The sequence below is a fragment of the Corvus kubaryi genome, unplaced genomic scaffold (assembly GCF_017639235.1).
Source record: "Corvus kubaryi isolate FWS band 111438036 unplaced genomic scaffold, C.kubaryi_AGA036_p1.0 37236, whole genome shotgun sequence".
Taxonomy (NCBI): Eukaryota; Metazoa; Chordata; class Aves; order Passeriformes; family Corvidae; genus Corvus; species Corvus kubaryi.
In genome coordinates, this window is record NW_024581067.1 from 1,326,298 (window position 1) to 1,341,419 (window position 15,122).

The window sequence follows — 15,122 nt, forward strand, 5'->3', positions numbered from 1 at the left end:
AGCAGAGAACAGGGACAGCTTCCAAAGGGCATCTTCATCCTGTGCTGGGAGCCAAAGGAGCGTTTCAGTGTGGATGGGGGACACCCTGCTCCACACAGCCTCACTGCTAAACCACCCCACAACACAGAGCTAGGCAGCATCGGCATTTAAACCTTAAAATAGCAAAAAAATATTACCTGGAGATTTCTATTTTTTTAACATTCAGTATGCATAGAAGTATTTATTTTAATATATTCAGAATTTAGTAACAGTGGTTGACACTGTGAGCAGAACACCTGCTGGTATAAATGAGCATTGCTATATCAGTAGTACTGCAGTAAATAAAAACACGAGTTCAGGTGGCCTGCTTGGTGTTCTGGATCTAGACTTTAAAAATGGGCAAAAGAGCTCACAACAGGAGCAGATAAAATATTTTTCCATATCTATAAGCCCATAATAATATCCACAAGCTGGGCATCTAGCTTTACTGTATGTTATTTTTGAACGTATTTTAACATTTTAAAACTTTTCTTTGATAACATTGGTGTTTCTGTAATAAAGCATGTTTGATGCTGAGTCAGAAATGCCCAGGTATTTGAAGCAATTTGTGGATTCAGTTAATTGCTTTAATCCGAATTTAAATGTGTTTTGTACGAATTTGAATTGTCTCTTTTTTAAACATTTTTTTCCAAGATTGCTTCAGTGATGCTGTATGACTTCAACTGGGCACAAGAGTTTCTGCTTCTCAGTACAGTCACCAAAAGGTTTGCTGCCTCAGAGGGGATGGCAACATATTTCTCTAAAGTTGAATTTTTTTTTTTAAAGCTTCGGGCTGCTTAAGCATAAGAGTGCATTTCCCACAACCAGCTATTTCACTTCTCATTCCTTCCCTTTTTTTCCATGTTGGAAGCACCCCTGCCCTTCCCACCGTGCCAGACCCGTGTGATACCTGAACAAGGCAGGACTAAAGAGTTAATATCCCAGCCAATTTAAAGTGGATTTCGCGGAGGCAAAGAGGAGCCTTCGGTCATTCGTAAATCCTGGAAAGGAACTCGGGGAATGCTTTGTTCTCCTCGCCCAGATCCACAAGGTAAACTTCACCTATTCTCAGAGCTGGAGGCTCCTCCGTTTCCAGTGAGGAGCTAATGGACATGAAAGAGCCTCCGAGATGAATGGGAAGGAGGACGTCACTATGCATAAGCCTGTGCAACAGCTGCAATAATTAGAAGACCCCCTGGGGCTAAGGAGATTAAAGTGCAGGACTTTCATTGTTTCACTTAGACGGAGAGAGGGGCAAAACCCATTGTCCCGGTCTTTGCACTTTTAAAACATTTGTAAAGGATTTCCCCCCTTCTTCCCCCCCCCCCCCTTTGTCTATTTCCTCCCCGAAAGAAAAGGCAAGAAAGGAGTTGTCCTAGGAACAAATAAAGCGACTGGAAGACTGGAAAACAGACCAGGGCAGTATAATGCTGTCAGCGAACATCTGGCAAACAAAGTCAGTGTAATTACAGGAAGGAGTAGCAGCAAGAGAGAGCACTCACAGGAAAGCAATTTGTAGCATCCAAAACTCACTTCTGTCAGAGCAAGGGTGAACGTCTTTTAGTCGTTTATCTCATGCCTTAGGCCGGAAAATAAGAATGTAAAGGGTTTAACTTTTAACTAACAAGAGTTTCCACGGGTAAGGGCCGGGTTCTCTGGTTACACCCCTTTGGGTTGCAACTTTGCCATGTATCATGCATCAAAACCCTGCGGAACTACAGGGGAAGCTAGTTTATTAGCTCCTGGTATGGATAGTAAAGTATAGCTCACTTTCACCAGTCAGCTCACACTGCTGCCACATGCAGTGTTGGATGTGGCAACATAAAGCCTGAATCTCAGAAGTCGCCTCACACAGCAGAGAATGTCTAAAGAGAAAGAATATTGTGATGGCAGTGCTGGTTATCCTGTTAATTTTTGTCTTCAGACCTTGGGCACTGTGGTGCAGACCCCCGAAATAACCCCCAGCCCACTGCCAGAGCTACCACACAGTTCAGATCCTCCCCGTCCTTAGTGCAGAAGGCAATTTACACTACAAATACACCCAAAAAACACAGGTTACAGGACTGTATGAAAGGAAGGAAAAGGGCAGCATTTACAGTTCTCCGGGTGAATAATTAATAAATAAATTTCTCTCTGGCATCCTTTGGTGGCCGCTGCCAGTTGTGCTCTTCCCTTGCCAGGAAGATTCCTCGGGATCCATTATGCAGGAGAGTAAAACAGGAGCTGAAAAATGCAGCAGTCCATGATAATTTAGTCAGCAAGGAAGCACGGAAGTTCAACATCAAGAGGTGGTAAGGTTTCAAGACAGGTAAGTCCAAAAGATTAGGTAAAAGCACCTCTTCAAATGCCTACTCAAGAGATAAAGAAGGGGATTTCTGCTGCAGAGAGAACAGATCAATTAGGTTGTCAGCACACAACCTCCCAGGGCTAACCATCTCTGAGTGGCAGCGTTCCCACATCGGAAACAACTTTCATTTATTATCATTATAATGCTTGCAAGATAGACAAGTTTGCATAAAAATGAAAATGTGAATTACTATCTACGTTGCCTCCCTAATTCTTGTTTCTTTCCGTTAACAAGATCAGGATCTTAAGCCTGGGATTTTCTTTACAGGCCTTAAAAAGAAATAAAAAAAAAAAAAAAAGGGGGAAAAAAATAAGTCTTTCAGATTTGCAGCAGAATCAAAGAGAAACTGAGAAAATGAGGCCCATGAAAAGAGTGAACTCCCAAAGTATCAGTTAGAAAAGAATAAAGTGATCTCACTTTTGGCAAAAAAATATTCACTGAGAAGCTACGACAAAAGACTAAGAAAAGTGTAAAGATCCCAGTTGCTACTTTGATCTCCTTAAACCAAATTATCTCCGAGGATAACAAAAAATCAGCTCAAATGAGTGGTTTGTTCAGATTTCTTAATTTTGAATACATTGGGTCATACATGTTCTTTTTAATTGCCCAATGTCATAGCACCACACAAAACAAGAACTTCACTGAATAGTCAAAAATGTTTCAGAATAAAAAGTACTGTGTCATTTCATTTCCAGGTCAGATTTCTACAAGGTAGCTCAAAAGTATTTTACAAAAAGTGTACTTCATTATAACTAGAGAGAAGGAATAAATGTGAGCACAGAAAGGTACAGCAATACTTTTTATAAAATCCTTTCTGAGATTCAACTCATCCAACTTAGCTTTGCCTGAATGTTACAAGCTGAGTCTGAAAGAGTTGTCTGTAAATCTCCCTGACTGGTGACCAGAGATATTTAATGCAGAGAGCTCACCTCACCCAGGAACATCCAAAAGCTGAGAGACCATGGATTCCCAGTGTGAGACAGTTTGAACTGTGGGTTTAATAACACCAAGAGAGGTTAGAAGAAAAGCACAAAACACTGTAGAGAAATGAAATTAGAGAATCTGACAAAGGAAGCGTTACTCCTGAGACAAAGGGACAATTTCAGAGGAACATGCACAGAAGGCAGAGAAGAAAACATGTGGAATTAAAATGAGTATGAATGACTTGTTCTACATATCCAGGATTGGACTTGGATGATCCCAGTGGGTCCCTTCCAGCTCAAAATATTCTAAGATTCTCCATTCCTCTGCTTGTGAGAAGCTGAAGCATCTAACACTGCCATGCTGTTAGATCCATTTTGAACACAAAATACCCCTGAGAGGTCACTGTAATTATAGCAGCAAACCAAGGTGTCAGGAAAGCATTTCCCATGATTAGTAACAGGAAAGAGGATATCCAGTGTGAGGAAAGTGCCCCTCCAGTGATCCTGCAGACTTGCATGTCCCAAGAGCAGCCCTGCAGGCAAAAATAATGCATAAGGCAAGCACCTGGCTGCCTCAGACTTCCTGTGTGGGCTAAAATTAAGTGTTTCCCTCCTCACTCTTACACTCTCACCAAGGGCAAAATGTAAAATAGTAATGCTGATCTCAGGGGTGAAGTGTGGAGAGCACCTGACCCCTGTGGATGGGTGTTCTCTGTGGGGTTTGGGCACATGGCTCAGCACATAGCGTGGAGACTTGCAATGCCAAAGGAAAACTGGATCAAGTAACCCAACGTGTCATCACTTTGCTGTGACTTTCCCAGATCCCCAGGGTTGTGCACGCAGAGCCACCCCTGCCAGAACACAACTACTCTCACCCCTAGAATAAAACAAGCCAATTCAGGGGTTTTTTTGCTTAAGATGAGGAGTTTAAACAGTGCCGAGATCAAAATATTTGATCTCTGTTTGATGCGCACACAGTCAAGCACTGCTCAGCAGATAAAGGATCCCCTGTGAACTCACGGTGTCTTGATGATGTCTCTGAGATAGAATCATGAAATGGTTTGGGATGGAAGGGACCTTAAAAATCATCTATTTCCAAATATAAGCAGCTGTTGATACCCAAGCAGCTGGCATAGTTAATTCCTATAACCAAGGCAAAGAAAGGCCATGGAATTATGTCAATTTCTAAGATCCTGTCATTGTTTAGAAAACTTTTACCTGTCCAAAAATGGATGTAGCAGAAACATGCACTGCAGAGACAAAGGCAATGTGTGTGATTAAACGTGCAATCCTTGTGAATGATAATTAAGATAAGCAGCTGTGGTTAAGTGGTGGCTTAAGGAGTCCACCTGTGGATAATGAAAATTTACAGACCTTCAAAAGCAAATGGAAAAAAAACAAGCCATATTTATTAAGGATTGAATAACACAAAGCCTCTGCATGGGTAATTGAATGGGTGACAAGTCTCTGACAGCAGTAGGGTAAATTTTTAAGTTTGCCCTTTGATATCAGCTGCTTTCATTGGAACAGGACTCTGGGACAGCCAGATCTTTTGTCTGAACAGTTTGTTGTTAATAACATATGAATCTGACTTCAAAAGATCATTTGGCATCTAAAAGAGCAAATTAACTGGGTATTTGCATGCAAGTTACCAAATTTGTCTGTTGTGATAGCTAAACAGAAAAAACATTGGTGCACAGTAGTAACTTTTGTACAGTCTTGGGCTTGGGACTCAGGAAAAAAAAAAAATTAGGCATTAGAAGTTCTACTTTCGGTGACTAACACCCACTGTTCAGCTTAACCTGGGAAAATCTGTGTGCTACAGAGAAAATTGTTCTTCCTCAGAAATCCCATTTTTCATTCACAATACATTCCATCACTGGTAAAATACACTCATTTGATGCACAGTGTGCTCAATAGCAGCTTTGTATTCCCAGCAAACCTAAAGGAGAGAAATAGCAATTACAGTAATTTTATTCAAGTTAGCTCTCCCAGCTATCTATTATGCTACTAGCAGAGGTTAATTTGAAAAACAAGCAGGCCACCTGTCCAATCTTATCTCCCTGGCTTCATTGATGCTGCATTATGCTTTTTCTTTGAAAGTTTAAAATTAGGGAGTGTCCATAAAACAAATGGAGACTCTGAAAATATCTAGAACAAAAGTCCTGAGTTGGTTTAAAAATACCCAAAGAAGCATAAAAAAAAAAAACCCAACGAATTTATCATAATGGCAAAAGAGGAATTACACCTGCTTCAGCAGAACTCTGCTGATAAGTTCTTTCAACTGAGCATAAAATGACCAGAATAATAAAACTGGTAAAAATTTTACCAGGGCTTCAGCAGCCCCAGCTCCACCCAGGAGAGCTGACCAAAGCACAGTGCTGAACCAGGCTATCCCTCAGCTCTGGAATTACCTCAGTTAACGTGGAAATACCTCCCTGCATCCCAGTCAGGACAGGCAGTGCAGAAGGCACAGAGAGAGAGGACAGTGGATCATGCCTCTTCAACTGGTGTCACTTTGGGGTGCAGGTTCAAAAAGGCAACACCATGGAGATAATTTCTATTCAGGACTAATGGGTTTTGGGTTTATAAATAAAAGCTGTAATCATAAGAAACCATAAAGAATAGAGCAGAAGATTAGAGCAGAAACATTCACATGAAGTTCTTATGAGCCTAATAAATGCCATTTGTTTACATAATGCAGAAAACTGAGAATGGAGGGCACAAATGACAGTCTAGCAAAGTGATTTTCCATTTGGGTCAACACTTAGCTTTTTTCCTCTCCTGAAATTTTGACATTAAAGTAGTCATAGAAAGGAACAGTTGCAGAAAGAAAATGGAGTGTGTGAAATTTTCATTGAGGTAAAATCATAAATCCAATCAGTTCAACACTTCACAGTGTTTTTTCACAAGAGCAGCCACTACAAAAGCTAAAGTATCACATAAATCATCCCATATTTTATTGTCATAAACATCTGCTGCTCCTGGATTTAGATATGTAGTCAAGGGAACACTTGAAAAGGAGTAAGGAATGCCAGGTACACTCGTTATGAAAAACAATGTTCAAACCAGGATTTCTTTTGCTTTTGTCATTAGGACCTAAGAGTTTATGAAGTTATGCAGACATTAATGGCTACACTGATTTATTGTATTTCCAAATTAAGGCCACACCTTTGAATCCTTCATCGAATCAATGCCAACAGACTGTTCACATTAGGTTAGGCATATTGGAAGAACAATACAGTATTAAGCTCACCAAAAAGGTCTTAGCCAAAGCCATGGTTTCCAGCAGCAGATATTAATGTTTGTTTTGGGATTCATTCATCTGAGTAAATACCGAACTTCCAAAACACACCGAGCTGCAAAGGGATGTGCAAAGCAGGGCCCAAAGCAAGCCTCTTGAGAGGAGATCCATCCACACAGCTCAGTGTTGTTCTAAGCCCAGGCAGAAACCTGGGTCCAGAACTTGCCTGTGCATGGCACAGGGCCTGGGTTAATGCTCTGCCTTTCAGCACAGCCTGTCAGCTCAGGCTCAGTGCCAGCCCAACGGGGCTCTGCAGCAGCCTCTGAGCCGTACTCACCGTGCTCCACAAGCAGGCCCCGAGGGCAGAAACACCTACACATCACATGCTCCTTTGGCCACTCACACTTTTGTTTTGTTTAACCCCATGGAATGCTCCAGGCTGGGGCAGAGGGGCTGGGAAGCTGGGAAAGGCCCTGGGGGTGCTGGTGACAGCAGGTGGATGTGAGCCCAGGGGTATCCAGTAGGGCAAGAGGCCAATGGCCACTGGGCTGTCCCAACCACAGGGCAGTGACCGTCCCTGTGCTGGCACTTCTGAGAGACCACCTCAGATCCTGGGGGCAGCTCTGGGCCACTCAAGACAAGATATTCAGGGGATGGAGCATGTCCAGGGCAGGGAATGGAGCTGGGGAAGGCTCTGGAGCCCCAGGAGCGGCTGAGGGAGCTGGAAAGGGGCTCAGCCTGGAGCAAAGGAGGCTCAGGGGGGACCTTGTGGCTCTGCACAACTCCCTGGGGCAGGGAGGGGGCAGCCAGGGTGGCTCAGGGTGGACAGCAGCAGGAATTTCCCCATGGAAAGGGTAGTCAGGCATTGGAAGGAGCTTCCCACAGAAGTGAGGTTGTCACTGTCCCCAGGAGAGTTCCAAAAATGTTTGAATGTGGCATTTGGGGGCCTGGTTTAGTAGTGAACATGGCAGTGCTAGGTTAATGCTTGGACTTGATAATCTTAGATGTCTTCTCCAACCGCAACAATTCTGAAAGTCCTGTCTCTTCTGTCTCTCTACACGTAGACTTGTCCCTCTCAAAATTTTGGAGGCTATTTCATAATAGTGATGGCAAGAAAACTGTTATCACTGCATGTCCCACATTTAGCAAACACCTCCCCACTTGTTTTTCTGCACCTTCTCCCAGATGAGCTTCCTTCTGCCCATCCAAAATTTATTACTGGGTGAAAAGAAACACATCGTTTTTGTTTGATGTTCCTGTGCCAGAAAGAATGGCTCCCACTTTTCGTGGCAACACAGTTTGGGACATCAAGACCACTCAATCACAGCTTCAGTGGCTTCTTTTCATCATAGGCTTTCATCCTTTTTATCATAAATTGCTTCTTTCCCCCCCACTCAAAGGGCAAATTGCTAAAGACACTCCTTTAAATCCTCTCTAGTTTTGTGGTAATTACTAAGATTTGCTGTTTTAACTGGAATCACTGTTGGTTACAAATGAAATAGACAAATCCTTACCCTCAACAACCAGGGAGACAATGCCCTGTGTGTCCTCCACTCCGTACATGACGTCACAGCGATAGACCCCGGCATCGCTGGCGCGCAGCTTCGAGAAGGTCAGCGAGGCATCACCAGTCTCCTCCGAATGGCTCGGGACAGACACCCTGTCCTTGTAGCTCTGGCCTATTTTGATGTTGCCATTTTGGGCCACCAGGACCGTGGTTTCCTTGGCGTCCTTCCCGCTTTTGTCCAGTTCCACCTTGGACCATTTGATCCGGAGGTACTCAGCGGCATAGCTGGAGGATATGGTGGGTGTGGTTGAAAAGAAGCACGGCAGGACTGAAGTTCCAGAGAGAGATCCCTTGACTAGGGTTTTTTTTTCTGCTTTAACTAGAAAAAGGGGAGAGAAGGAGGAGAGAGAAAGGAGAAATCACATTAGTGTAACAGCAAAATTAGAAACAGATATATTTCATTGTTAGCTAATGATTCACTTGTGCAAAGGCTGAAATCCATGGACCTTAGCTGATTTCTAACAGGACTGGGGAGTATAAGCTAAGAAAGTCTTTGTATCAATCTTGGTACATCGTAGGCTGATGACGGAGCGCGTTCTCTTTGGGAAAATTTCATTCTGACTTATTTTCTCCATTTGTTACAGTCACCAAATTATTAACCCCTGGAAAAAGAACTGAAATTTTAGGTGACAGATGGACTGCAAGGAGGAAGACCACTCTGAGTGAAAGATGATGAGTTACCTCGCTGGCCAAAAGCCTGAATACAGGGGAGCTGCTGGTGTTCACACCCTGCCTCACCTCACGGCAGCTTCTCCTGTCCTCAGAAGGAAACACAGCCCATGGCTTTGCATTCCTGTCACCTCTGACCCCATTGTTCTCTCAGGGGTTTATTCTTTTTATTGCATACATGCTGAAACAAAAGCCTTTCCAGTAAGTGTCTCCCAAATAGTCACTCTTTCAAAGTTGTTTCCTTGTAGCCTCGGGGTCTTTAATACATCACAGAAATGAAATATTTCAGGATGTAAAAGCAAAGAAGGAAGTAAAGCACACAGAAAGTCCCTACTTGGCTCAGACTTGACATGATCAGGACTTTTATCATTTTTTATGTCATCTCCAGCTGCAAACATTTCACAGTGAAATGCTTCCATCTGACAATATCCTCAGGGGGAAGTTGACTACTGTTCATCCAAGCAACTGAAGAGAGGGTTTCTGATAGATTTACCTTTTTTATGTGATGTTATTTCATCACACATAATGTCTTAAAGAAGATTAAAAGCTGATGCACAATAGTGTCTATTTTACCTCTTTCACTGTCCTTCACTATAATATTTTTGAAAGGTAGAACACGGTCATCATTACTTTGAAAGGAGCTAAGACTCATACAGTTTAGGAATATAACAATATAGTACCCATTAACAGAGTGATACATGAAATAGGAGACACCAGCATATGAAAATGATCTAGCTATTTATCTATGATAAAAGATACAATCACTCCACAAAGAGTAGAAAATTAAGGGGCGGGATGGAAGGGTGGGCAGAGGGAGAGAATTAAAGAAGACGAGCAAAAAAGGAAGAGAGAAAAGGAAGAGGGGGATAATAAGAAAAAAAAAAGTTTAAAAAAGAAGAAAGAGGGAAAAAAAAGGGGGGTGTGAAGAAAATAGAAGAAAAAATGAAAATTACTCATTAACCTGATTATTTTTAACAGAGGCAGATGATTTTCTACAGGATAAAATCTTAATGGTATCATCTAAAAAGGGTCAATACAAGAATCATCAGCTTGATACCCAAGCATTTCAATAATAAAGTACCAGAAAAAAAGAAAAATGGGCTGATGGGGAAGACACAGAATTCTGAATGGGAGCTCTCAGGTCCTTTCCATCCATGCCTACCAAACTAGAATTCCTTGGGCACACAATTCAGATAGAGTCAAGATGATGGTATCAAAACTGATGAAACCAGAAACCTTTCATATCACCTTTATTTTCTTGAAACTTCACAGAGTTACAGTAGGTTAGAGATAAAGAAAGAGAATGAACCCTCAGTTCTATCTGTTGTGATGGAATTACTGCCAAGTTGCACAGGTGGGAGATTAAAATCAGTCTCAAAATATTTAGAATATATTATGATCTCTTGTCATCTACACACCTTACAGGAACTTTCTTCTTAAATGAAGAATGACTCAATTATAATCATTCTGACTGACGGAATTTTAATAAACTTTTTAAGATCATTGTTTCTGATTATGAGTGATCTGGAATATCAGCACTGAACCCTGAGGAAATTTCCTCCCTTTAAAATTTGTGTCTTCACAGCAGCCAGCTGGAAGCCTTGACAAACAACACCTATCACCTTGATATGCAAACTAGATCGAGCCTAACCTGTGCTACTTCCCAGAATAGGACATTTTGTGTAGCTGCAGTTCTGTCCAACTTCAGAAAGCATTATAACACACTTTGTAAGAAACTACTTGTTGTGGTGAGAGGAGGGAAGAAGGAGGAGAAGGAGAAAGGAGGAAGAAGTTTTTCCCCTGCTGAAAAACAAAATATTTGGCTGACAAAATATCTGAAATACAAGATTAAGTGATGTTCCTGAACACCAAAAAGCTTGATTTCTTGAAGCAGTCCAGATTAGTTAGTCTAGCAGAATGTACTGACCAATGCAGAAGCTATCAGTATCTTGTATCAATCCATATAACCCTTTTTTCTCCCTTTTGCATTTTTGCTGAGCTTGTATTCCATGTCCAGCCCTATCAATGGGCTGTGACAGACTAATGACACATAGCTGGATATCTTCCTTTTGAGGTGGGAGGAAAGGAAATCTGCGATAAGTGTTAAAAAAACCTTAAAGTAGGAATCTAGATAATTTTTAAAAAGGGGAGAATTCTCTCCTTCTGTGTCAAATTAACCACCATGACCAAGCCAATAACTTTGCAGTGGACAAGGAATCTGAAGAAAAGAGTGCCCTGCATGGTGTAACACTGCTTAGAGGAGTGAATTTGCCACATAATTAAGTTTAACTGAACAGAATGTTGCTACTGACTATGCAGACAAATCCCACATGCTTAAAGAATAAAATATTCTATTTATTTTTAGCTAAATTTATGAGTGAAAAAAAAAAAGTTGCATCTCATTTTTCAGTTCATCAACAACCTGCTGGGACATATGGTATATTGCCCTGTCTAGCAGCAGAAATAGAAAGGATCAGTGAAATTGTGTGTTTTGTCAATCCAGCTACTAGCACTGAGCCTAAGAGAAGCCTTTTCATTAACCACAAGTCTTTTAGTGAAGATATTAATGAATTCAAATGAGTGAAACTTGTATGAAACACTGACAGGTAATGGACTGAGACCCAACAAAAACCCTCCCTGAGTCCTTTACCAGGTGGTTTGCGGTCTGAGCAAGCAGAGTAAGAGAAGGAGGCACAGAGTGATGATGAACTACTTTTAAAGTCTGCAAAACACTCACAGGGAGGCAGGCAAATGTAAATCTCAGCTGCAGAACTCAACATAACACCACAAATAGCCACCCAAAACAGGTAAGAGAAATGCCAGTGTTGATTATAACCGCAAGGCCCAGCTTGTAAACCACAATATCCTCACACCAGCTAGTGGAAAGTGAGCAAATGCCACACTAGCAGTAGGCATCAGCCTTGATTGTGAGCATTAATCGTGTCATTAATCCTTCACCTGTACCAAGCAAACAGCCAAGGTGACCCATCCTCTCACACCCCTTTTCCTTCCTCACACAAACCTGAGAATTCAGGTCTCAGAGGGGCCATGCAGGGCCTCTCTCAATCTGTCCTCAAACAAAAAAAGCAGTTTTGTGGCTACATAAAATCTAACAGGCTCGCCATGATATTTATGAGTGTGGCCACTCACAAAGATGAGCATGGAAGAGGAAACAGAGACAGGAATAGTGATAAATGGTGGGAATTTGTTTCACAAAAGATTTCCAGGCTTCAATTTTATATCCAAACTAAGGATTTAAAAAGAAAAGGTTGAAACTTAAGATGTTTATCTCTTCAGAAAGCTGAGATATATTTTATTTTTAGAGTATTTTTAAACAAAAGCCATACGTATAAAGGTTGTGTGTAGTCTTCTAACACACATTCTCAAAAATATTATTGCACGAACTGACTTTTCTACAAAAGGTAATGGCCTGAGTTGATCCCACATATTCTTTGGGATCATGAATTGGACCAATTCACGAAAAAAGAAATTTTTTTCATCCTTGTCTACCTCACCATGGTCATACTTTGAACATGGTTAAGAGATGGTTGAACATGGGCAAAAGAATGGCCCCCAACTTAAAAAAGCAAACCCCACCAAGTTCACAGTGTGCTCTCAGAACATCAGGGTATTTCTGAATCTCTTTGAAAAAATTTGGGCAAGTAAGGATAGGTCACAGCCCGGTCTACATTCCAAAGAATGGGATGTTCATAAAGAACTTGCCTAAGTACCAAAAATTCTACCCTGGAGATAAGATGAGCCATTTAAGAGGTAATAAAAGGTGGAGTAAGTGAGCGGACATGTAAAGATGCCACCCCATGTTCTACAGCTCCAAGGATCCATGCGACTCCTCCCTGCTCACAGTGCTGCTCTCTCAACCCCTGTATCCCTGAATTCTGCGTTTGTGTAAGGCAGTGAGTCGGGTCTGTGGTCTGATCCAGACCTTTCCTCCTTATATCCAATCTAAACCTGTTATCCTTTTTTTTGACTGGTTCCACTAATGAACCAATCCTTTTCCTTATCATTCAGGACTACCTAAAGGCATTATTAGAAACAGTCTTCAAACTGGGTGGGGGAAAAAAATAGTAAAATTGATTTTCCCAAAGGCTAAAATCAGTTTGAGGAGTTCCTGGAAAGAAGGGGGAAAGAAAATAAAGAAAAATCTTGCTTTGAGACTTGGGAAAGCTGCTTTCCTAATTTTGTGAGTCTGCAGCAGCTGTTGGGATATTTTCCTTACTGAAGGCCTGACCCAAAATTTCAAGTAACCATGGCAACCACACATGGATACATACCTCAGTTTTAGCATGTAATCACCAAAAGAAGTAGTAAGGGCTCCTTCCTTTCTACCCAAACCTGCAGCTGCCCTGACACATCCTTGCTGCAGACCCCAGCAGCCAAGGGACCTGCCCCAGCTTAGCTCATGGCAGCCCAAGCACAACAGATATAAACCAGCAAGGGCCTCGAGGAGGACCCAGAAACAAAATTAGTGATGTGGTGCAGCATGGCAGAGGAAAAGAAAGTAAATTTCCTGAGTTTGGGCTGTTTTCCCAGTCCTGTGAAATGCCCTACCAATTAGACCACTAAATTAATTTTAATGAATGGTTCTGTATACAGCAGACTTACCTTTAGGTAGCATATATGTTATAACTAATGTGGAGTACATCCATAAGATACTTTTTATACTTAACAACATCTTGACCTAGAAATGAAGAACAAAGGAGTAAGTGGTTAGTATTGCACTGTGTCCTTAGCAAATGTTGTACATCAATATTTGTCACTGGTACCAGAAGCAGTCCTTTCTGTTCTCAGGACACCTTCATTTAACAATTTATGGTGGAGATTTGTTATAATGGCCATGTGCCTCTATGGAATAGAGATTTATAATGAGTTTCAGGTTGTTGAGTCCTGAGTGATTCCCAGACATGTCAGCTCCCTTTGGGTTTGCTTCTCATTTCCATTACAGGCTCCACCTTCAAACAGCTGGAAAGCTCTTGACATGTATCATATGTACACAACAATAAATTGCATATTCACAATAGTATTTATCAGTTTTTATTTCAGTTCATAGTTACACATCTTGAACCTGTAAATATCCCCAAAGTTTAAAAAAGCATTGCAAGGCATGCAAACATCAATGACCACAAAGGGTTTATAAATAGTCCCTCATCCATATGTGCTATGAACATCCCAACATAAGAAATTACTTTCAGCAGCAGTTTGTCAAACCGCTGACAAATTTTTATCACGACCTTGATTTTCTGCAAGATCTGCTACTTGGCCTCTTCACCTGGGCAAGCAACCAAGCTGACAGCTTTTCCTGTTCAAGAGAGATTGCAGCTGAACTGTTTTAAGGATCAGTGAAGCAGATATTCAATAGATATGTACCTGTCTGTGTTATAACTACGGAACCTGTGCTGCACACACATACAATTTAAAACTTCCACTTTTAAAAACTTCTCAGGCTGCACTGAATGTGACAGCAAGACACACAGAGAGGCAACCTCAGAAATCTCCTGGTGACGTGTTCAGCCTCAGGACAGTTCTCCCCACAGCCCACAGCTGCAGCCCAAACTCCACATGAGTCTGTGTGAACTGGCACACATCCTGTAACGTCTGAGCAGCACGGAAAAGACGCAAAACATCTCCAACCAAGCCTTTCCAGTGAGGCAAGTTAAAAATTCCCACCCAAAAGGGCTGAAAACCCCAGAGGCTTTCATTCCCTGTACATGGACGGCCAGAGTCAGCTGGTTGCACGGGGAAACATGTGCTACAACCTATTCCCTGGGCGTGGAGGGAGAAATGCAGCTGCTTTCCACAGAGCAGGCTGCACACTGCCAAGGACGCCCCATCTCTGCTGCAGCCATTCAGGTCAGCTGAGTGTAGAGTGTGATATCACTATTTTTTAATTTTATTATTTTGCAACACGAACTTCATGGAATTTGCACTTTTCACAACTGAGTCCCAAATGAGAACCGGGACTTCATTCAGTTTAAGCCTTCCATGCCATAAAACTTCTTCTGAAGACCCTAACACATACCCCCCACACCACTCAGCCAGACTTTTATCTCTTTCTACACTTACACAAGCCAAGCTGCACGTGAAGAAAACAAAAGTGACTATTTATTAGCTAACTTTAAAATTCTATACTGTGCCCTGGTACAAACTCCTTGTAGATGGTTGTTATGAGTGAGGAGGTTGCACAAGATCAGAGCTGCAGACATCAAAGTCCTTTAAATGCAACAGACCAGCTCTGAAATACAGTCACATGCTTGCTTAGATAAACACTTAAGTGATCCTCACTATTTCACAACAATTAAAAGAAAGTGATGTCAGTCTGAGCCTATAGCAACCCTT

The 15,122-nt window shown here is 41.8% G+C and overlaps 1 protein-coding gene across 3 annotated transcripts in view; it reads right to left on the bottom strand.

The window, feature by feature from the left end:
• The window catches only part of VCAN (versican), a 98,632-nt gene that overhangs the window by 76,720 nt on the left and 6,790 nt on the right, over positions 1 to 15,122 (bottom strand). For all 3 annotated transcript variants that reach the window (XM_042023052.1, XM_042023053.1, XM_042023055.1), the window contains exons 2-3: positions 13,392 to 13,467; positions 8,047 to 8,418 (exon numbers count right to left, since the gene is read on the bottom strand). In XM_042023052.1, coding sequence (XP_041878986.1) covers positions 8,047 to 8,418; positions 13,392 to 13,461 — 442 coding nt within the window. In that variant the 5' untranslated portion in view covers positions 13,462 to 13,467. The remainder of the gene's footprint in view (positions 1 to 8,046; positions 8,419 to 13,391; positions 13,468 to 15,122) is intronic.